Source organism: Balaenoptera musculus, chromosome 2, assembly GCF_009873245.2.
Source record: "Balaenoptera musculus isolate JJ_BM4_2016_0621 chromosome 2, mBalMus1.pri.v3, whole genome shotgun sequence".
Taxonomy (NCBI): Eukaryota; Metazoa; Chordata; class Mammalia; order Artiodactyla; family Balaenopteridae; genus Balaenoptera; species Balaenoptera musculus.
Window position 1 is genome coordinate 76,451,356 of NC_045786.1, and position 23,787 is coordinate 76,475,142.

At 38.1% G+C, this 23,787-nt stretch overlaps 1 protein-coding gene across 14 annotated transcripts in view; it reads right to left on the reverse strand.

Annotated features, from left to right (window-relative positions):
* Positions 1–3,302: 3,302 nt before the first annotated feature.
* Positions 3,303–23,787, reverse strand: part of TCF12 (transcription factor 12) — a 373,765-nt gene continuing 353,280 nt past the window's right edge. For 6 of the 14 annotated variants that reach the window (XM_036844902.1, XM_036844905.1, XM_036844900.1 and 3 more), the window contains 5 exons: positions 22,754–22,868; positions 21,518–21,698; positions 16,472–16,701; positions 8,528–8,681; positions 3,312–5,668 (listed from right to left, as the gene is read on the reverse strand). In XM_036844902.1, the coding sequence (XP_036700797.1) occupies positions 8,539–8,681; positions 16,472–16,701; positions 21,518–21,698; positions 22,754–22,868 (669 nt within the window). In that variant the 3' untranslated portion in view covers positions 3,312–5,668; positions 8,528–8,538. Of the gene's footprint in view, positions 5,669–8,527; positions 8,682–16,471; positions 16,705–21,517; positions 21,699–22,753; positions 22,869–23,787 lie in introns of all 14 variants that reach the window. The other 8 variants (XM_036844903.1, XM_036844915.1, XM_036844911.1 and 5 more) reach the window with 3 other exon arrangements.

Below are 23,787 nucleotides of genomic sequence, written 5' to 3' on the forward strand. Positions count from 1 at the left end.
AAGACGCGGTTGTACGTCTTCCTAAGGTTATTAAGAAACCAAAGACAAATGTATTAAATGAAAGAGACTGGACTTGAAGGAACCCAAGGTGTTAAACCTTTGGAAGGTGTTTAAGGCCTTTCCATCATATGTGTGTGTGTGTGTATATATACATATATATATATATGTATGTATGTATGTATAAAAATATATTAAATGAGCTCAAATCCCACATTAAATAGTAATTTTATTTTGCTATAAAAATTTGAAATGATTTTTGTAATTGTTTTTAAAATTAATTTCATTTTTGCAGTTTTTTAATCTTTTGGCACAATATTTTTCAGGTTGCATTTTCACAGGCTTTAACAGGCTTGGAAGCTTTGGGCATTGTGCTTGCAGTTTCCAAGGCTAAAATGGCCCGGAGAGCCTGAGAGACCACACAGTCAGGCACCCTGTCTAGGGGGGCACCCACCCTCAGGAGTGAGAAAGGAGAACCTGGCTGCGTGCAGCAGTGCCCCACATCAGTTCTGGGAGATTAGCGGTCTAGGCCAAAAGGGAACAGAAGAGCCCTTTAAGGATGTCTTGTGGAATAAATGATTAAAGAGGGAAAGAAAAAGAAGACAAGAAAGATATTTCTACTTACACGAACATGCCCCAAGTACAGGACAGAGGTAAGAGCTCCGGGGGCTGGGGGCAGCATACGGAAACACCTCAAAACAATGAGGACATTGTGGCCTTCCAAAGCCAGGTTGCCACAAAGACCCTGTGGACCATCCACTGACCCAGAAGACAGGGACTATCACAATGTCCTGTGAAGAACACCAGAATAACACAGCAACTTTAGGGACTCAGACCCAGATTATATACCAGCCTACATAATGGCCCATGAAAATGGAGGAGGAATGGAATTGTCCTTCTTGATAACACATGTAGGTTTCCTTGACGGCACAATGCCAGGGGAGAAAGAATTGCAGTTTTTGAAATACTGATGAGCCTGCTGAGGTCAGCTGTGGTCCCAGTGACTGCAGAAGACCCTTGGGTTTTGTTCTGCCAGTTCTGTAGCAAGTAGCAATGAGGTGCTGTGAAAGCCATTGAGGTGCACCTCTGAGACCTCCCTTCAAGGGATAACCAGTCAGGGGAGTGCAGTTAGCTCTCAGCCTCCAAGTGCAGAACTTTGGAGTTTTCAAACTGAGCCCTGTCTTCTCAGGTAGCTCCCAGGTGACTGCCCACCACAGGGACACTGGCACCTTACCACTTCTGTCCAACACAAGACTCCTCAATGGGCAATCTTCTTGGACCTCAGGACTTTGTCCAGAGCTACAGGCAGTCTGAGGTTCTCCTTACCTAATCCGCCTTCCTCTCCCCTTCTTTCACAAATGTCAGACCTGCATCATGGTCTGAAGCCCATCCCTAATTACTCCCGATTCCTTTCCCTTTTGTTTCCCCCAGGTACTACCTCCAGTAAATCCCTTGCACTTCTATCTTGGTATCTGCTTCCTGCGGACCCAAAATGACTTAGCTGCCAACCCATGAAGTGTGACTGGGCAAAGCCTACTGGCTCACTCTTTTGAAATGTGAAGGTTTAAAAAAAAAGCCCTCATACAGCGTACCCAACGGGAGGGCATTGAACATGTTTCACTGGCTTGCCCCCAAAGAATGCAGACTCCTGCAAAGATGGGTTGACATCTTCTTGGGGTTGTTTTTACCACCATTTACCTCTCACGCAGGATGGCTGAAGAAGAATCTTCCTGGGAGCTGGTTAAAAGGAGAGCTACTATTTATTTAAAAAATATTTATCATTTATTGAGTACTTATGTGACAGGAACCAAGGTAAGAGCTTTCCATACATTGTTTCATTCAATACTTACACAATTCTAATATGTATCTCCATTTTTCAGATAAGGAAATGGAGCTAACTAGATGTCGAGCCTGGACTGAATCGAGGACTGTTTGATGCCAAAGCTAATACTCTTTAACCTTTGACACACACACACATGCATGCACACATGCATGCACACATGACGTGATGTACATTTAAATTTTGAGTTTCCATGGAAGAAAAAATATATGAACTAGAGGAGAGAAAAACGAAAGAAAAAAATGTAGTAGAGGAGAGAAAAAAGTGAAGCCACTAAATAGAATTGGCCTAAAAATCTATAAAGACAAAGGACAAAAAGTAAAGGCAAGAAGATTTTGTAGGACAAGTTTTAAGTGTCTTGATCTGTTACTAGTTATGTGCTTTTGGAGACATACAACCTCTCTGGGCCTCAGTTTTTATAAATCTATTAATGAGGTGGTTGACGAGATGGTCTCCAGATTTCATTTAACTCTAATATTCTATGTTTTATTCTTAGATAGAGCTTTTTTATCAATTTTTATAAAGAAAAATCAAACTAAAATGTTTGTTTTCATCAACTCCTACAAGTAAAATGATCTGTTGGGCCTCCAATGTGAACAGTGGATTTCATAATTCACCAAGAGAAGCAATTTGCCAGGATCCCAAGAGGGTGTGACGATGATCTCGGGTGTCTCACATATAGGCCCTATGAAAGTTTGTCCAAAAAAGTTCAGCCACTGTTTGTTTTAGGCTCTTGCTTGGCTGAAGTCCTTGTGGATAATCACTATGCATATTTTTGGCAGGGGGGTGGAGTGGGGCTGTATGTGAAAACTGGGGTAAGAGCAGAACTTTGAATCTGAGAACAGTAAATAATACCATCTCCTAATTATGAGATAGGCTTTTTGTGAGAAAAGGGACATAAAACATGTGAAAGTGCTTCAAAGAATGTTAATTTGAAAAGCTTCATTTGAGTCCTTTTCCATCTTCGTTTTTCTGTAGATCTACAAATAAGCAGATTTTAACTACTAATCACCATTGGTAAACCTTCAGGAAAAGGCTAAAAGGCCACTATCAGTAGAGAGGGCAAGAGGAGAAACATATAACCCAGAGAAGCTATAGACTAGATTAGCAGCTTAGTTCTACAAGTCTGATTCTGTCCTGATGGGTTTCCCAGATAAGGTCACAGACAATGCACATAAGAAAAGCAGCGTGGTCCTTAAACATTTTTGCCACACACACAAAAAAGGAACTATGTAAGGTGATGTGTTAACTAACCTTGCTGTGGTAATCATTTTGCAATATATACATATATCAAATCATGACGTTCTACATCTTAAACATACACAATATTATATGTCAACTATATCTCAAGAAAGCTGGGAGAAAAGAAAGAAAAGCAGTGTGAGCATTCCTGGGAGCAATGAGATGGAGGAAAAAAAACCAAAATGCATTACTGTTTGAGAGAGGAATGTAAAAAACTCACTAGTTTACTATGTTAAAAAAAAAGATGGCACATTTATTGCTACATAAATGTTATATACATATTGTGTTTTCTGTTACAGTGACAGAAAAAATTTTGAACTTCTTGCTGCTGGTTCAAAAGGTTTATCAATAATACCTTGAATTTGACACAGGATACAAATCTGCAATAAACCAACAATGGAAACTGGAGAACAAGATGAGAAGCAATTCATCTCGGACAATTAGCTCTTACAATACTCCATAGGTACTACACGGTATGCTAGAATTCTACTATGGTCTTAAAATGCTATTGTAAATTTCTGATATTAATGAACAGGTTATGGTAAATAACCCTACATTTTTACTACCTAATATAATAAAATAAAGTAAGAAACTTTTTACTGAAAACTTTTCGATTTCAAAAATCTAGAAAGAGTAATATTTAGAATTCAAGAAATTTTCTTACAAGATTATTGTATAAAAGACTAGCTACAGTGAAAAATAAGCCAAATGTTTTTTTCTTTCTATTTTATGAAGGAAAGCTTCTGGGCATACTGCAAAGTCTAATATAGCGAAAAAGACAACAAGCTCCGAAGAAAAAAGGCCAGGCAGTGGCATATGTTCACTCACACATCATAAGCAACAACTTCTGTTTTAGCTGATTAACACTGAAATGAAGAACAAGGCCACAGAGAGAGTCTGATGTAACTGGAGAATATAGGCAAATTAAAGTTACCAAAAAGTCCACTACGTTCACCAAAGACTGATTTGTTAGGAATCATCCTGATTGGAGAATCTGAAGTTCTGTCTTAATTGTTTTTGTTCTTTCAAATTAACAGAAATCTTTAAGTTACATAGTGATTTGGGTCCTTTCTTCTGTGTGCTGATTGCCCTTGTTGATATTGGCTATAAGGAATTATGAAGCCAAGACAACCTTGTTTAGCATGTTTTTCTCTCCCAGGGTTGTTGTGGTGGAAGACAGGTTTCATGGAAGTTCAAAGTGATTATTATGTCTTAAAAAAAAACTCTTAAGGATTAGAGACAGAGGGGTGCCTTAATGCACAGTATTAAGATGGACTGACAAGGACTGGTTTAATGCTAATCTGGCTCATCTTCCTGGGACAGGGCAGATGGTTTGCAGTTGATTACATCACCCACTGAATTCCTCCCCACTAACCAGCCATCCAAATGACAGAGAAATAAAGGCTAGAATAAGGACACATGGGTGACCATTGCTCTTGTATTCCATTAGGTAATTAGCCTCAGAGTGGTGTGTTCATTTATCACACGACCTGCCTTGGTGACTACTGGGTTGTTATGTTCAACATAATCACAGCCTGAAAATCTTCTTTGTATTTTAAATCCATTTTGTGCTTACTTACAGCTAACACTTTATAAGTACTATATGTAGTACTTAACTGCTTGGAAAACAAAGCAATTTCTAAAAAGTAAATTCTTCCCTTGTAATTTACACTTCTTTCTATTACAAGCTTTACTATGAAACCTAGAAGCTTGAAAAGTCTTGTTATTATTAGAAATAAAGCAATATTTATTTGGGGGAAAATATAGGGGACAAAATTTCCCCTTTTAAAATCTTAGCTAGGCTATGGTCACAGATGGTCTCTGCTTATCTCTGTAAGGTAAATATGCAAAGCACATAGGGCTACATGGAGGATTCTGGACTGTGACCATAGCTATTCAGATTCAGAGACCAAATACAACACCCACAAAGAAAAAATAAAAATGAATGAAAAAATGAGCGCGAGAGAAATGCTATACCGAGTAATATTTTCCTATTTCTTGGAAAACACTATTCATATGGCAAAAGGATAGGAGAGGGCAACAAAAGACTTTTCCCTTCCTTTTTAAGACACTAATAGGTATGCCGGGAATGCTAAGGGCCAATGGTTGTCACTGCTTTGTTCTCTGCACGTGAACAGCTTTAACTAATGCTGGCATCAGCTGAGTGGAGATCAGCTTTCCACATTAACTTTTTCCCTTTATATGTAGACCTTACAGTTCCATAACAATAAATAAAATTTGTAGTTACAATGCATTTGTCAATTCAGTTTAGGCACAAGGCAACTTCCACGGTGAGTGGAGAGATCGAGACAGTCTCTGATTGTGCAGAAGCGACACACTGCTTGCAACAAAATGATACGTTGCGAACATCTCATGGGCTGATGTTCTGTCTGATGAGCTTCCTATCTTCACTTCTGATGGAAGTGTTGACCAGCTGCTTTGATCGTAGGATTACATTTGCATTTCTTGCTTCAAGTGTTTTGTTTTTTCTTCTCCCTCCTATCAGGTTTGTGTCTTCAGATAATCTGAGTTGTCCAAGTCCTTATGAGGAGAGGTCACCTTCTATCTAGCCTACTGATAACTCTGGAACTGTGGCAGGGAGAGCCAAGGGAGAGAATAGAACCAATTAGGACATCACGGTTAAAAATAAACACCTCCCCAGAAACAAAACAAAACAAAACAAAAAACAAGTTGGTATTCCTCATTTATACCCAGGTTTACACTAAATTAGCAGTCGGCTACATGACTTATAAATGAGGTTTTTTCTTTTAAGGTGTAACTGGTTTTACTTGATGTATGTGGTAAGATTTTTAAAGGAGATCATGTAATTATAGAATCACAAGATAGAGGATTATATAACAGCTGTGGTAATTATGCAAACCTTAATTTTGGCAACATTCAGGTTGGCAATACCTGAGCTCTGAGGTTCTACTCATCCAGTTCTCAGTGGAGAGAAGTTAAAGCATATATTTATTGCTACATCCAGTCCACTGTACTGTGTTAACTGTTTACATCTATCTCCTCTAAACTGAAAGTTTCTGAGGGCAGGGACCATTCTGAATTCATTTTCACATTGGTTTCAGTTACTGGTCCATGGTAGGTCCTCAGTAAGTGTTTGTTCAATGAATTTATTAAGAAAATTTACTGTATTAGTACAAATTTTATGTTTATATTCTTAATATACATAGTAGTAGCTCTGAAATTTCCCATTTCAGCCATTTTGGATGGAAATAGCTTTAGGAAGAATCATACTTTTCACCTCCTTATTAAACAAGGGCCACAGTATGGTTTTATATTAGAGTGATGCATTCTGTGGTCATTTATCAGCCATTCTGATTCTAGCAGTCGTTTTCCTGCTGCCCAGTCTCTTGCTGGTTTTAATCTGCTGCTATCCAGTTCTATAAAGAATTGAAGGTTATCAGATGAAACCAGATCACCACCTTTATGAAATTAGCAATCTTTAAGACTTATTTTAATATAATAAACACTAGCCTTTGAAATCTTATGGAACAAAGTGCATTTACTACATTTCTCATATAACCTTGAAACCTCTCCCCACTCCCTTTTAAAAAAGAATTCTTTCTGATAGGTGAGAATGCTCAAGGTTTAATTTTAACCTAAAGCGGGGGAATTTCCTCATAACAGAGATAAGGATAGAGCTATGAAAGAGTAGGAGATACAGAAACAGTGAAAGAACAGGAAGTAAACGGTAGGGGAGAAGAGAGATGTGAGGTAGGGAGAGAAGTTGACGGAGAAAGAGCTAGAGAGAGACTGGGAAGAGAATAACAGGAAATGGGTACAACAAACTAGAGAGACAAAAAAAGAAGACCCAGGCTCTGAGGTAAACGTGACAGCTGAACGTGAAGTGCTCTTCTCACAGCCTGGTGGTTAGCTGGTACCCGACCACAGGAAGGTACCTCTACATAATCTGCCAACTTAGAAAGTCACTTTTGCACCAAGAAACACTTGCCTGTATTTATTTTAAAGACTTCAAAACTTATTTTTGAATAAAAATATTTTTTCATGATATTCTATAGTTTCCACAGAACATGAAGCAATGGCATGGGTTTTAGAGGACCTGTAATTTAACTAGCTCTTGCCTAAATAAAGCCCCTTTGACATGCACAGTCTGTTATAGCTGTTTTTTTGTTTTTTGTTTTTTATTTTGGTGGGAGAGATGACAGGGTTTCTTTCCAGTGTGCTAATGTTAGAATTATAACTGACACCTAAATAATTACATCAATACTTCCTCTTCTGTCCCCAAATGAAATCTTCCCTTTTGGTCTAGTTTGATCCTAAGAAGGATATATGAAGAGGTGGCAGGAAATCAATTTCTTCAGGTAAAGGTGAGTTACTGACTAATCTTTGTAGTTTACAAAATATTCTATCAAATTCCAAACTTTCAGCTCAAAATGAGATAGTCACAAAGCTGACAAAATGACATTGCACTCAGTATTTTTTCCCTGCTCCAAACCTCCCATCCATTTACTTTTACTTACTGCTTTTACTCTGCTGATGAAACTAGGAAAAGAACTATACACTGCTGAAGGCAGATTATAAAAATGAAGTTACCAGTTCTATTCCTAATCCATGCTGCTAGCTATATTTTGCTACTGACACAAATATTTAATTATGGTCTGTATTAATTTGTGTCACCCAAATATTAACTTTACAACTTACAGATAATATGAATGTACATAGTTAAGAAAAAGATGGTTCACATTATCTAATTACTTGGGCAACAACCTCCTACTACTGTTGTCACTTTGTTAAAAAAAAAAAAAATCACAAAGAAGCAAACTGTTTAGTTCACGAAGAGGAAGATAAAAAGAACAGTCTTTCAACAAGTAAAATTCCCAAGAGAAGGACGTTCTGATTCTATCATATACAACACCTCGACATTCTTTAATAGATTCCACAAGGTGTAACTAATATTCCTACAGGGGCAGGAACATGCGTATTACACACTTCCATTAATGATCCAAATGGAAGCAAGCAATAACTGTTCTGTGCATGCAGATTTCATGATGGAGAAGAGGTAGGTGGCTAACAGAAAGCTGGCTGATGATGCCATCAAGTACTTCCGCGTGGAGGAGTGAGGACCACGAGTGGTAGCAGAAGTATGTTTGATAGATGAGTCACTGCACTGTTTTCTTCTTGGATCAGGATAATATTCATGTGAGGGAGTATACATGATGATCCAGAACACGAGAGCCCAAAGTTCTTTATGAATCAAAGGATAGGTTCACATTTTGAAGAGAACGGTAATTTGGTATAAAATGACATGGGCTCTCTAACTATGTAACAGAAAGGTAAGCTGTTGGATTCCAAATTACACGTGACCTTTACCGTGACCAGTGCTACCAGAGAATTCTGTTCAAAGGTTCTAACTCAGTTTAAGATGAATCAGGGGACTTCCCTGTACTTTCTTTTCATACCCATACTTACCTGGCTGATGTTTACATATGACCCATAGGGTTGGTAGTTTCACTAAGCCCAGGATGGGTTCCTGGCAGTGTGGTTGGTGGCTCTGCCGATACGGCAGAAACTTTTTCTTCTTCCCTTCTCTTAAGGCAGGCTGCTTTGGGGTTAAGGTTCCTCTCTGAAATAGGGAAAAATAATTTTATCATTAGAGACAGAAGTTATGAATCATGGACTCCTGGGTCTTAAACTGAACAAATGGCTGTTATTTTTTCTGTCTGTGGGGATTACCAATCTCTGTGTAATTCCATTCCCATAATGAATAACCTCAGAGGCAACAATGATATGCTTACATAAAACCTCAGCATTAACTGAGCCTTAAAACTTATACTTCTTTCTGACCATTTTGTGTTTTCTTCTTATGATTTAGTTTTCCAGGGTTTGACTTGATCTACATCAATATCTTAAAGTAGTTCTTTTCCTGCTTCATCCAAACACTGTGGCAAATGCTGTTATTAGTCTACCGAATCTCCTCAGTGTCCTGTGAAGATATGATACATTGAACTGTTATGAATGCTGACATTCTCTATGTGCTGGAGAGGGACATCTGTGCTCTATCTAGAATTCTACCAGTTCAGAAAATGATAAACTAAGACACACCCTCAGCCATTCCTCTATAGGAAATGTGCCAACCCCTCCAGGAAGAGAGGTAGCCTGAGTATATCCTGCTTTTCTCCTTTGATTTATATGCAGAAGGAGATGATTGAGATGTTCTTTCTACAGTTGGGGGTGTGATTGAGAGGGTTATAAAAACCTTTACTGCTTTGTATATGAGACAGCAGAGAAGACTGAATGGAACTTCTGATGTGGGCATTTTCAAAGGAGCTTAAAGTGTGGGATATTACCATATGAAATAAAGATAAAGAAAATCCACTGAACTTAAAACCCACTGAATGAAAATCTACTTAGGAACTACAGTTCCTGTTATAACTTCTTTAAATGAGTTTTAAGTACAAGATATCTAACCCATGACAGTTCCTGTCATGTAGTCAAGTAGTTTTTTGTTTCAGTTTATAACATACAGTATCAGTTAAAAGTTGTTACACTTATTTTTATAAACTGATTAAAAATGTGTTAATGAATATAATATAAAAAGACCACTTAAACTTAGTCTGTAATGAAAACAGTATTTTGTATAAGTTGTATTTTTTTTACATGTTAGATTTTCTTGAAATGATGGCCCAAGCTGAATGCAACATAGCAGAGCTTTTTTTTTTTTTTATGTATTTCCTTTTTCAAGGAAAGTAAAAACATATTTGAATGTGCATATTTCAAAACACATTTATAGTTCACTTCTGAGTTTAAAAAAAGTAGACAAAAGACTTTATTATGGTAAATTTACTGACTCTATTTTTACTCATACATGATAACATTTCATCATCGAAGTCCCTGCATTTAGGAAAAGACATGAAGCCTATACAACTCTGAGGAGGCAATGAAGAAAGGAAGGTACACTCTTACTTAATTTATCAGGATAACCAGTAGTAGAAATCGGCATGTCCATCATTATGTAAAAATATTAGGAGCTGCTTTCACTTTTTAATTTTAATTTTTTTTTTTTTTTGGCCACACCACGTGTGGCATGTGGGATCTTAGTTCTCCAACCAGGGATCAAACCTGTGCCCCCTGCGCTGGAAGTGCAGAGTCTTAACCACTGGACCACCAGGGAAGTCCCAGGAGCTGCTTTCTTAACAAGGAATTGTGTACCTCTGACAAATAAGAGAAGTCTGTCTTTCATTAGGTATCATATCTCCTTTACTGTGTAGGCAATAGTCTCAAACAATGACCAGAGAGACTGAAAAGGGGGCACAAATTAACATGTGAAATCCAAAGAGGAGAAAGATTTCAACGTTTTCTAATTGAAACATTCTCACATTTCTCTTACAATGGAACATTGCTCTTAGCTTACTAAGACTCTAGGAAGCGTTATCAGAATAGCTGGAAAGGACCAGAACCAAAAACTCAAGTTAGGCAAGATTTTGTAGACTCCTACAATGAGTCAGACAACACTCAGGGCTGGAAGAACCAAGAGAATACTACAGTAAGCTCTATGAAATGTGAAGTAAGTGAGCTTTGATCCAAAAAAGCAAAAGCAAAAGCTAGTGCTGTTGCTTCATACTTCCTGGTCTGTGTGAGCAGGCCATGGCAAACATGTTAAGTAGCCAGGAAGGCTTGATACAGAGGTAAGAAGAAGTCAGACATTATGTACGGAGCGTAAGAAGCAACTGTCTTTCTTACATTTCTATTAAGGGTTTATTACCCTCTGGTATGTGGCTGAGGACTTGCCTCTCTATAATATCATCTTCTTAACATGTTTATAGCACAATATTTGGCTAATGCAACAGTCACTTCTTCAATATTATGACTAGGTAAATATTTGTTATTATATCTATGCGGACATACTTGCAAGTCAAGAATTTTATATTGTTTCCTTGTTCATATGACTGTTTTTCCTGTAGTTAATAGTTGCTTTGCTTTTCATTTGTTAGTAATGCTTATTCCCCCCCCCGAAGTGCTCTACTAGATCTAACAAATGGCTCTCAATATTTCTTCCTAAAATCTCAAACATATCATATTATCTATTAATTCCATCTTCTTTCCCTGTAAACCTTTCTTCCACAGCTAATAGTCTTCTATTTTCAATGTAAACTGGTTCTTTTCTAGGCCTAGTAGTTCTTGTTATGGGATTTTCTTTTGCTGCTCCCATGCGTTAGATCCTTTCTTTCCCAAATCCTATGCCTTTGTCTTTGTTGATTATGTCCTCATTTGGCCTAAGCATATGTTCCAGATGCTTCCTCAGAAAGTGTACATGGGAGGTAAAATTTTAAAGTCTTTGCATATCTGAACTATCTTTATCCTATCTTTACATTTTAATTAATAGTTTGGCTATATATTGAATACGAGGTTGAAAGTGATGTTTCCTCAGAATTTTGAAGGTATTGTTCCACTGTCTCCTGGAATCCAGCACTACTTCTTCAGAACTCTGATGACATTTTGAATCTTGTTCCTTTGTCTCTGAGCTATTTAAGTTTTGTCTCTAAAAGCTTTTGGATATTCTTTTTAACCTGGATGCTCTGAAATTTCATGATGATACACTTCAACTTGAAGTAATTATTAAAATCATTATTATTTTTTTAAAATTTATTTATTTATTTTTCGGCTGCATTGGGTCTTCATTGCTGTGCACGGGCTTTCTCTAGTTGCATTGAGCGGGGGCTACTCTATGTTGTGGTGAGCTGGCTTCCCATTGCAGTGGCTTCTCTTGTTGTGGAGCACAGACTCTAGGCGTGTGGGCTTCAGTAGTTGTGGCACGTGGGCTCAGTAGTTGTGGCTCGTGGGCTCTAGAGTGCAGGCTCAGTAGTTGTGGCACACGGGCTTAGTTGCTCTGCGGCATGTGGGATCTTCCCGGACCAGGGCTCGAACCCGTGTCCCCTGCATTGGCAGGTGGATTCTTAACCACTGCACCACCAGGGAAGTCCTAAAATCATTATTCTTAACACAAGATTAGAGTTTACCAATCTTGAGACATGTACTCTTTAGTACTGGTAAATTTCCTGTATTATTGCCATGATAATCCCCTTTGCTCTCTTCTGCTCTTACTCTGCTAATCCTATTGGTCAGATGTTGGACTTCTACATTGATCCCCCCTAACTTTATTAGTTCTTCTCTCCTATTTTTCATCTCTTTCTAGGAGATTTTTCTCAGCTTTATCAGCTAACTTCTCTACTATATTTTTTCTGCTATCGTATCATCTGAATTTCTTTTTCATGGCTTCTTTCTCTTTTATGCATACATTTTCTCTTATTAGAAGATATTAATTTTAGTTTTTTTAAAAAAAAGTTTCCCAATGCTTTTTGCATGTCTCTGTTTTCTTCTTTCTTTTTTGTTTGGTTTGATCTCAATTTCTCTTTTTCATGGTGGTTTTTCTTAAATCTTTGGCTGTCCTTTAATATTAGAAGTAAGACATCAACTGGTGGGCTTTATTACTCTATGGTAATCCAAAAGTGAGAAATTATTACTCAGGAATTCCTAAACCTGGAGGTCTTTTCTCTAGAGTATTTTAATTTCTTTAGAAAAGAATTATCCCAATTCCCTGAGGATAGAATTAATATACTTTGTTGCCAGCACTAGGAAAGCAAAGCAGGACACAGGGCTGCAGGTCTCACTGTTCAGCTTCATACTTCACTCATTCTCTGCTCCTCTTGGTGTTTCAGATTTGCAGCCTTTCAGATTTCACTTTTTGCTAAAGATAATCCTCCTGGCTTCTATGGTGGAAGGGAAAAGAGGGCAGAAGCAATATGAAGTACAGAGGAGACTTAGGGATCCAACTTTCCATAGCAAACCTCCAATGAATCTTTCTGTTTTCAGGTCTGATGCCTGACTTCTGCTTTTTCCAATAATTAGTACCTCCAAAGTCCAGAGGCTTTCAGGGGATAGGGACCCTGTAAGGCAAAATGTTCTGCTTCTTGCTGGTATTCCTCTCTGTTCCATTTAATTTCTTCTAAGTAAGTCAGTTACCCCTTCTCTATCTACTTTTGCTCTCTTGTTTGTTATTATCTTCTCTCCCCTCTATCCTTGTGGGTTAATGCCATTTTTATTCATTTCAGTGGAGATTTAGGAAGGAGTGGTGTATTATCAGTGAATATGCTAAGACTACTATGTTTGACCATCTCATTGCAACTGAATTAAATGTACTGAGGGTAGGGTCTGGAAATTTGGGAAAAGGAAAAGCCTCAGGTGATTCTGAGACCAGCCAGATTTGAGAACCGCTGTCCTAGCTTATTCATCTTCGAACTAACTAAGAGACCAGTAAACTAAAATCCTAATAGTTCTATTGTCCCTAAATTATCACCAGAAGAGAAATGAGTTTATCAAACTGACCTGTGAAAGAGTTTGAGGAGGAAGTGTTTGACCACTAATTTAATCTTTAGTAAAGCTGAGAGGACAAACTTGAAGATAGTATGTGAAATCTGCTGAGGATTAGTAAAACTGTAATGGTAAAATTATAGTCACGATAATAGAAAGGCTTAAATTGGCAATGACAGAGGCCATATGGGATTTGATATGTGGAGCACCAAGGCACAAAAATGCTCTGGCAAAATCTGAGGCTTGGAAGGGAAGCCACTTCTTGCTTTTCTCGAAGGATGCACTGCTAGACCCAGGTCTGGTTGCCCTCCTGGTATAACCACTTGTCTAGGGATGACAGGTTGTGGACAGCTAGACATGGTCTTGGAACACTACCCCAAACCAAAGGGGGTGGCCAGAGAGCCCAGAGGATGTCCCAAGTAGGTCATGTAAACAAAATGTATGTCTTTATAGAAATTGCTGGGCCCAGGGGCTGCTGCGTAGGGCCCCTGCAGGGATGAAGAGGCTTTCAAAGGTGAACAGGTTACCAAAATAACTCAAAACTGCTGGAGATAAAGTGCAGGGAAGGAGAGCGGTTATACCAAACTCTGAAGGTGCTGCTATAGACAAGGCACAGGTATTATGGGCTACACAAAGGGTTCGAAACTCTGTTAGATAGCCAGCCTTTCAAGGAGTCTTACATGGATCCCACGGCTTTTACATTAAGCTGTAAAATAAAGGCTCTGGGCTTTGAAGCCCAGAGTTTGAGGGTGGGAAGAAGGCAGGCTTTTATGAATATTAAAGCAGTCCCTAATGAAGTTACAGTTCAGTGTATCTAAATTTTGTTCATTCTAATCAGTCAATGGCTCCTTATATAGAGCTTTCCAGAATAGTGTGAAAAAGTCAGTACCCATAACAATGACCAGAAAGTTAGTAGGCAGCTGGATAAGCCTAGATGTTAGATCCTCTTTCAGACTCAGCTTTTCTATTCTAGGTGCTTGCATGGAATCATGACAAGGTGAAATCTTACAAATGAATGAATAAGATCCACCCAGGCATGATGGAGTTTATAACTTTTTTCCAAACAGAGGTATTTCTCATTTTTGATGGCTTGGATCTGAGAGTAGGTACCTCTGATCTTAAAAAAAAGATTTTAAAGAACACAAATGACTTTATTCTAGCTCTAATGAACCGTGAGAAGGAAAGGTGCTGAATAAGTTCTGGCACCACTGTTGTCCCGACAGTAAAACTTTCACAGTGCTGATGGAGGCAACAGTCTTGACAACAAAAGGCTGGGTAGCGTCAGGGTAGAAAATATATTGGGCTGCTGAGGAGGAGGATGAATATACTTGGACCACTGAATGTCAGACATAATTGAACAAAAACATTTGGTAAAGTGACAGGAGATAGTGAAAGCTCAAGGGACAAATGCTCCTGCCACAGATGAGAGGCAGCTATCAGACTGTCTTTATGAATATCACAAGGGAGTCTATAACTTCTTTTTTTTAAAATATATTTTATTATTAAAAAAATTTTTTTGGCCACGCCACACGGCATGCAGGATTTTAGTTCCCTGACCAGGGATCGAACCTGTGCCCCCTGCAGTGGAAGTGCCGAGTCTTAACCACTGGACTGCCAGGGAAGTCCCAAGTCTATAAATTCTTGATCAGGTTTCATTAACATGTATGCTTTACAGGTACTTCAAGGGCCTTAAGACAACAGGAGCAGTATCTGGTTTTAGTGGTGTTTTATCTATTCATCATTCTTATTCATTAAAAACACTGGAGGGAAAGGAATAGATGAATTAATTACTAGTGTTATGTTTTTCTGAAAATGTGTTCAAGTTCTCTAACTCTGGTTTCCTTAGAAAGAGTATTCTTTCTATGATCAGTGCTGAGGGACCTTGTCGTAGTTGTCAAGCATCTGCCCACTCCTACTATTTTTTCTTTTCCAACTTTCTTTAAATAAAATATTATATAAATACCCAATAAATAAGGAAGACAAAGTTGCTCTCAATGACGGGAGGTTAGAGATGGGGTCTGGAATCAAAGGCCACATCTATAAATTCTTTGCACAAAGGCTGAGGATGAGGCATTCGTAACTTTGAATAAGAAGATATATAAGTATATTCAAAAAAGCAAGCTTGATGATAGAACCTCTCAAGGGATGGAAGCTTGTATTAATTGATAACCCAGGGTCTAGAACATAGCTGACTGCGACAGAGGAGGTGTACAATAAACACTTTGTTCAAAAAATGAAGTTTCAAAGCTTCTTCAAGGTTCCATCAAGGAGTTCCCTGGCGGCCTAGTGGTTAGGGTTCCGGGCTTTCACTGCCATGGCCCAGGTTCAATTGCTGGTTGGGGAACTGAGATCTCACAACCTGCACTGTGTGGCCAAAAAAAAAAAAAAAGATTCCATCAAAATAAAACAGTTGGGAGAGCTGTCTGAGTCAGCAGTGGATAAGTCTGTATGAACCACACTTTTGTCCTTAGGGACACACAGGCATGCCAGTGCATATTCACCCAAGAACCTCATGGCATTCCTGATCAGGAATCAACGAAGAAACTCTGACACCTTATTGACATAGGTATAAAGGACATCCATAGGGGGCAAAGCCAGTAGGGGCCATGACCAGGCATCCCATTAACCATCAGGGCCTCACAGATGCCCTGGGTAAAGCAGGCAAGAAACTGACTACAGAGAAGTAAGGAAGACAGGAAGGAGCAGGTTGGAGGACAGGTGTAGGCAGGTAAATTCAAGAGCGTGGGAGACCAGAGTCAACAAGAGGCACAAAGCACTAATGCTGAGTAGGAGGCTGGCTGTTCACTGCATTGTTTCATAGGGTTACTCCCTACTGGTTTCTGGGAAGCACTGAGCCTACAGATATTGACCTATATAATGAGACAGAGGTGAGAGAATTATAGAGAAAACCTGATACGGATGATGCGGTGGCAGAAGTACTAGGAGCACCTACAAACAACCTGCCCAAGCAGAAAAGCGAGTGGACACAGAAATGTCTACTCACTGGAAGCAGAACAGTTACATATCTCTGCTGAACCTACTTACCTCTGACTTGCTGTTCTAGACTAAGGATGACTGCCACGGCCTGATGAAGAATAAGGAGTTTTGTCTGGGGTTTTTCACTCTTTAAATGAAGCTGACACATTCGACCAAGCTCTTTGAATGCCTCATTAATATCCCGCACACGCAAGCGTTCTCTGGCATTGTTAGCCATCCGCCTTTCCTTCTCCCTTTCTATCTTCTGTTCTGGGTTCAAATCCTCATCTTCATTAGTACTGCTGGAAGGCAAAGTAACAACAATGTCTATTAGGTTCGCTGTAAAGTAAGATATGCTTGTTGTACAAAAATAAAGATTATAAAAATAAAATTGACCTATAAATTTTACCAAATGGTAGTAATAGCTACGCTTAACATTATTGTATATTTCTTTCCAGTCCTTCCTCAATGCAAACATATAGTTATATAGTTGAAATTATACCACATACATTTAAAAAAAAATAAATTTATTTATTTTTGGCTGCGTTGGGTCTTCGTTGCTGCGCACAGGCTTTCTCTAGTTGCGGCGAGTGGGGGCTACTCTTCGTTGCGGTGTGCGGGCTTCTCATTGCAGTGGCTTCTCTCTTGTTGTGGAGCACGGGCTCTAGGTGTGTGGGCTTCAGTAGCTGTGGCACACGGGCTCAGTAGTTGTGGCTCGTGGGCTCTAGAGCGCAGGCTCAGTAGTTGTGGCCCACGGGCTTAGCTGCTCTGCTGCATGTGGGATCTTCCCGGACAGGGCTCGAACCCATGTCCCCTGCATTGGCAGGCGGATTCTTAACCACTGTGCCACCAGGGAAGTCCCCCACATACATTTCTAAATGCATTTTCATTGCACATTACAGCATAAAGACTTCTCCACACTACTAGTGAAACTCTTCATAAACATAATTTGAATAACCACATATTATAGCACCCTGCTTTTCCAAATGTGATTAGCAGCATCAGCATTACTGCTTAAAAACTTTACTTTTTACATTACTGTAAAAACAGTGTTACATTACCGTTAGAAACAGAATCTCAGGTTCCGCTACAAACCTACTGAATCAGAAGCTGCATTTTAACAAGATTCATATGTACATTAAGGTTTGACAAACACTGTACTATTATAGTAATGTATTACAGTTTGCTTATGTTCTTAAATATATTCTGGCAGTCCCCTGGTGAGGAGGAGGAAGAAAAGCTTAAGATATGGAATGAGAGAAGTATCTCAGAAAATGACTATACTTTTTGTTCTGGAAGAAATATCATCATCAGTGGTGATGATTTTAAAACATGGGTGAACTGGAACAATTTTTTTGAAGGACAAATTGGCAAAATGAATCCAAAGCCTTAAATTGTTCATTATCTCTCTCTCTTTTTCTTTTAATAAATTTATTTATTTATTTATTTATTTTTGGCTGTGTTGGGTCTTCATTTCTGTGCGAGGGCTTTCTCTAGTTGCGGCGAGCGGGGGCCACTCTTCATTGCGGTGCGTGGGCCTCTCACTATCGCGGCCTCTCTTGTTGTGGAGCACAGGCTCCGGACGCGCAGGCTCAGTAGTTGTGGCTCATGGGCCCAGTTGCTCCGCGGCATGTGGGATCTTCCCAGACCAGGGCTCGAACCCGTGTCCCCTGCATTGGCGGGCAGATTGTCAACCACTGCACCACCAGGGAAGCCCTGTTCATTATCTCTTGATCAGCAATTCCAACTTTAGAAATTCATCCAAAGGATATAATTAGAGATGTTCATAGAAATTTAGGTAAAGAAGTTGATCACAGAATTATTTACTTCAGAACAAATGGGAGTCCAATATTAGGAGATGGGTTAAATAAATCACAGTACATCCTGATAATGGTCTACTATGTACCCTCTAAAAATCAAGCTGTAGATTATGCTAGGTAAAAGATGCCAAACACAAAAGACTACATATCGTATGATTCCATTTACAGTAACTTCTAGAAAATACAAAAGTATGGTAACAGAAAGCAGATCAACGTTTGCCAGAAGATGGGAGAAGACTGGTTATAAATTGGCATGAGGAAACTTTTGGGGTGGCAGAAATATTCTACATTATTAATGTATGTAACTGTATACATGTGTCAAAGGACCAAAACTGTACACTTAAAATTGGTGTATTTTATTATACTTGAATTAAACCTCAATAAAGCTGCCTAAAAACAAAAACAACAAGAAAAAAAAATGTTGGAGAAAACACTCACAGATAGATAAAAAGGTTAAAAATACACTGTTAAATTAAAAAAGCTGAAATTATAAAACTTTTATCCAGTTTATCTCCAATTTAAACTGTATTTATGGAAAAAGAGATATTCCTTGAAAAGTAAACTGTGGTTAATTCTGGGTAGTGGAGTTTCTTGTGATTTTTGTGTGTGCTTTTCTGTAATTTTCAAATTTCTGTAATGAAAATAGACTAATTAATCAGAAAAAAATATTTGAGAAAAATGCTTTGGAATAACTTCTAGAAAATTCTATTTATATTTCAGAAATAAATTACTGAGCAGGGCCTCTTAGAACCTGGAAAAAAATATGCACAAAGAATTAGTGCTTCACCTCTAATACCTTGAGTACTCTAATAAAGAACAAGTAGAGGGACTTCCCTGGTGGTCCAGTGGTAAAGAATCTGCCTTACAATGCAAGGGATGCGGGTTCGATCCCTGGTCAGGGAACTAAGATTCCCACATGCCACAGGGCAACTAAGCCCACACGCCACAACTACAGAGCCCACACGCCCTGAAGCCTGCTCACCACAACTAGAGAGAGAAAACCCACACACCACGAGTAGAGAGATGCCCGTGCGCCGCAACAAAAAATCCCGCATGCTGCAACTAAGACGGGATGCAGCCAAAAATAAATAAAAAAATAATAAATAAATCTTAAAAAAAAGAGACCAAGTGGACAACAGATTTTTACTAGCCAATTGTCAAGAATTTCATAAAAGTATTCTTTTGATAATAGAGAATCACTAGCTCTTTGACTTCAAAGGAACCTTTACAGATCATCTAGCCCAAAGGTTTCCAAAGGTGGCCACTCACTAGAATCTTCAGGAGCACTTACAAAATATAGCTTTCAAAGGTCCCACTGCCAGAGATGCTGATACAGTGAGCTCAGGTTCAGGGGCCAGGCACCTGTATTTCTAAAATGTTTCAGGAGTCTGTGCAACAGGGTTGAGAACCACTGTAAGATCAGTGGCCTCCCTAGGATTACAAGGCTAATGAGTGGCAGGGTAGCGACAAGAATCCAGGTTAGTGCTTCATGGAAGAAATCAAGAGCACATATGTAAAATTATTATCATAAGTTACCACAGTACCTTTACTGATGTTTACTGCATGTGAGACAGTGTGAAAAGGGCTTTATATGCATAATTTTCAGTTCATTCCCACAAGAATCCTAAACAGAAAGTCTCCTGTTAAGATAGAACCAAACCTCAGAGAGCTTAATAACTTGCCAAGGTTACTTGCCAAAATGTGATGAAGCCATGATTCAAACCCAGGTTAGCCTCATTTTGTCCAAAGGCTGTGTTTTAAATTTACTATTATTAACTACTAAGTATTGTTATTATTAACCCATTATACTGCCTTCTCAATTTCTGATGACCTATAACAGTGCTCAGCAAACTGGCCCATAAGCCAGCTACCTGTTTTTGTAAATAAAATTTTATTGGAAGAGCCACACCCACCTGTTTATGTATTGTCTATGGCTGCTTTCATGATACAATGGCAATGTTCGACAGTTGCAACAGAGACTGTATGACCCACAAAGACTAAAATATTTACTATCTGGCCCTTTACACACAAAGTTTGCTGACCTATATAATGAAAGGATGAATGATGAGGAGAGATGCAAATTATTTCCCTTAAAGTTCTATTTGAATAATGAAACTATGAAAGAATTAAGATTCCTTAAATGAGTGGACTCTGGATTCCCTGACCCAATTTTTATTTCTTCATGCCCTTGCACAACTGAATACAATGCATATTAAAATGATAGTATTAGGACCTTAAGATTTAATTTTCCTCAAGAGAAATGTCAACTACTGAAAATAGTGAGAATGTCAAACGCAAAAGAACAACTTTTAAGTATGGGACTGACAGAAAGGACTATCCTGGTTCTTTTAGTTTGTAATTTCCTTTGTACCATAATTTAATACAAAGAACAATGTTTTAAATATAAATATCTATATGTGATATATACATACTACTGATAAATGGATATATACCAAGAAATAGGATGTACCACGGATATATCAAATTACCCACTTCTAATGTAGAACTAGAAGAAAAATCTGATGGAAGAATCTGGAAATAATTTGAAACTCATGTATTATGTGTCAATATCCATATTTCAAAGCAAAGTCCAGTCCAGTTTCTAGAAAACCTTCCCCGACAACATCAACGCATGTGGAGTACTTCCTTTTCCATACTCTTTTCAAATTATTGTTTAAAACGTAAGTTGCAAATATCTTCTATAAAGAGCCAGAAAGTAAATATTTTCGGCTTTGTGGGTCATCCGACCTATGTTGCAACTTCTCAAATCTGCCACTGCACTGTGAGAGCAGCCATAGACAATATGTAAATGAATGGTGTGTAGTGGTGTTCCAATAAAACTTTATTTATAAAAACAGGCAATGAACTAGATTTGGCCCATGGGCCATAGTTTGCCAACCCCTGGTTTAAATCATACAAGAGTCTTACCATATACTTAGCCTTAAAATAATGTATTTGAATATTTACTGATAGGTTATATCTAAATACCTATACTTGTACAATTTAACTTGTTTTAGCTATTTTGTTCTCTAGCTGTCTTACAGACTGTAAGTATTGAGGGGAGAGAAGTAATTCTTTTTTATATGTAGACCCTAAAATATTGTAGGAAACATGGAAAACATAAACTTAGAGTCATCTTCATACGCCTCCCTTTTATGGATGCTATGAGGATTAAATGAGATAACAGACATGAAAGTCCCAACACAGTATCTAGAACACAGCTGACACTTAAATGCATGACACACTTCAATTTTCCAAGTATCTTCACCCATGGCAAATGAGTGAAATTTAATACCTGGATGCTAACAAATACCTTGTTCTGCCTCTAGATGAAACTTTGATATCTTTTTGGGAGGATTCATCATCTGATTTCATGTCATCTGATGAAGGAGGTTCATGAAGGTTTTCATCTTTCTCTTTGTTTTCAGTCTTGATTTCTGTTGGAACAACAGTTCCAGACTGACTTTGCAAGCCACCTAACAAAGAGGCAAAGAAACAGAATAAATGTCCAGACTCATTTATGAATTAGAATTAAGACAGTAAAAAGTTTTCTTGATGGTAAATATCCTTAGTTGTTATAGAGCTACTATAGAAATCTGAAGATGTAAAAAAGTAAACTATTCAGAGCTGGAAAGAGCATGTCCACGAACCTTAGAAAAAAATGCTTTTTAAAGCACCTGTATTTAAAAAAAACAAGCCTGACCCTGATGGTGAGTCCAATGCTCATTTTCAGGCACATTTAACAATCAAACAAGGTAGGAGAAACATGATGCATTTTAAAAACTAACTTCTAAGATGCTGTCAAGGTAAATGAAATAAGCTTTAACATTTTCCTGGACAAACACAATAAAACAGGCATCATGGTTAAATACAACTGGGAAAACTTTATCTTGGTGGTCTTAATACCACCTATATATTTGTACTTATTTGTAAGGTCTATTATAACATTGACCACAGTTTGCTTTTTATAAGAATTGTCTGTCTCTCCAATTAAATTATAATCTTCTAAACAACAGCTACTATCATTCAGAGCTCTAAACATACTCAGAAATGTCTTTCTCAACTCCTCCAGGGACAATGAGGACTCAGCCATGAGGGGAAGTGATTTAGAAAGAGACAGGACAGGGACTTCCCTGGCAGTCCAGTGGTTAAGACTCTGCACTTCCACTGAAGGGGGTGTGGTCAGGGAACTAAGATCCCGCATGCCACACGGTGCAGCCAAAAAAGAAAAAAAAAAAAAGAAAGAGGACAGATGCAGGAGCTGGTAAGAAGATGACCAGTAAACACTGAACAACGGTTTGCACAGGGTTTCATCCATCAATAAATATTATAATTGGCCCAGCTAAATGGACCAACTGGAACCCTAAATATCTACCCTGTACATTCACGCAGTAGTACTACTACTATTTGGAATTCTGCCACCTAAGATGACTTTTGATTCACAGATGTCAATCTGACTGTGAAGAAGGTGACAGTGCTCCAAAATGATACCTCTGTATGCACTACTGCTGTAAACGAACTATACAGTTACCTCTATAATTTTCTTGTGTTTTATGGTTCAAGTCTGTGCTTGAAGCAGTGACCGTACTAGACAGGACTGAATGATTGCCATTGAGACTGACAGAGTCTTCTCGATGAGTTCCGACCTAAAGTTAAAAAATAAAAATAAAAAAAATAAAAAGAAGTTCATGGTGCAGTAATTGTTCAAATTCTTTCACTGGGTTTAATAGAGAAAACAGTTATCACTCATCTAAATTTAGCAACATTTTTTGGATGCTACTTTTCTGGTTTTTGGATTGTAAAAGACTTGACAGTAGTACTGTTTGTGAATAAAAATATTTTTAAAAATTCCAGCTTTCAAATTTTATATCCCACAGAGGGTTGCTGTGAGAAGCAAATGAGCTAATAGACAAAAAGCACTCTATAATCCATATAGCACTACATATTACAGCCTCTATTGTATATCAATCAATCTGAAAACCTATTCCATGTACTACCTAAAAATGTTAAAGTATCCATGAATTTGCATTTAGCAAAATAACTGCTTTGTTCCAAGTAATAATACTATTTATCTATACTTTAGCATATCCTTTTCTAACACACAGTGTCTTGTTTTTTCTTCCTCTAATTGCTTCTCCTCAAAAATTTTAAAAGAGCAGCAAAAGCAATACAAAATTAAAATAACTTAAAATAAAAGTTCTACATTGCCAGGCAACAAAAATGCCATATATTTTTATTCTCAGTTTTAATCAGATTTAGACAAGTCACAGTTAACCTGAACTGAGAAGGCATGCAAACACTACCAAGTGTTTTCAGCTATTGCAGTATTTTTAGAAAAACTGGTTACAAATGAACCAGTTTTTTTTATTAGAACAATAGCAGATGTGGCTATTAGAAGATTAAGACTTTAATTAAATAGGTTTATTGCCTGGAGTTATACATGAGAACCACTGTTTTTCAACAAATCCTTCAATCCCAGTAAAATGCCATGCTTTGAATCCCTCTTGAGTAATTAATATAGCTTTTATCTTTCATGACTTTGTATGGATTTTACCCTAAGAGGTA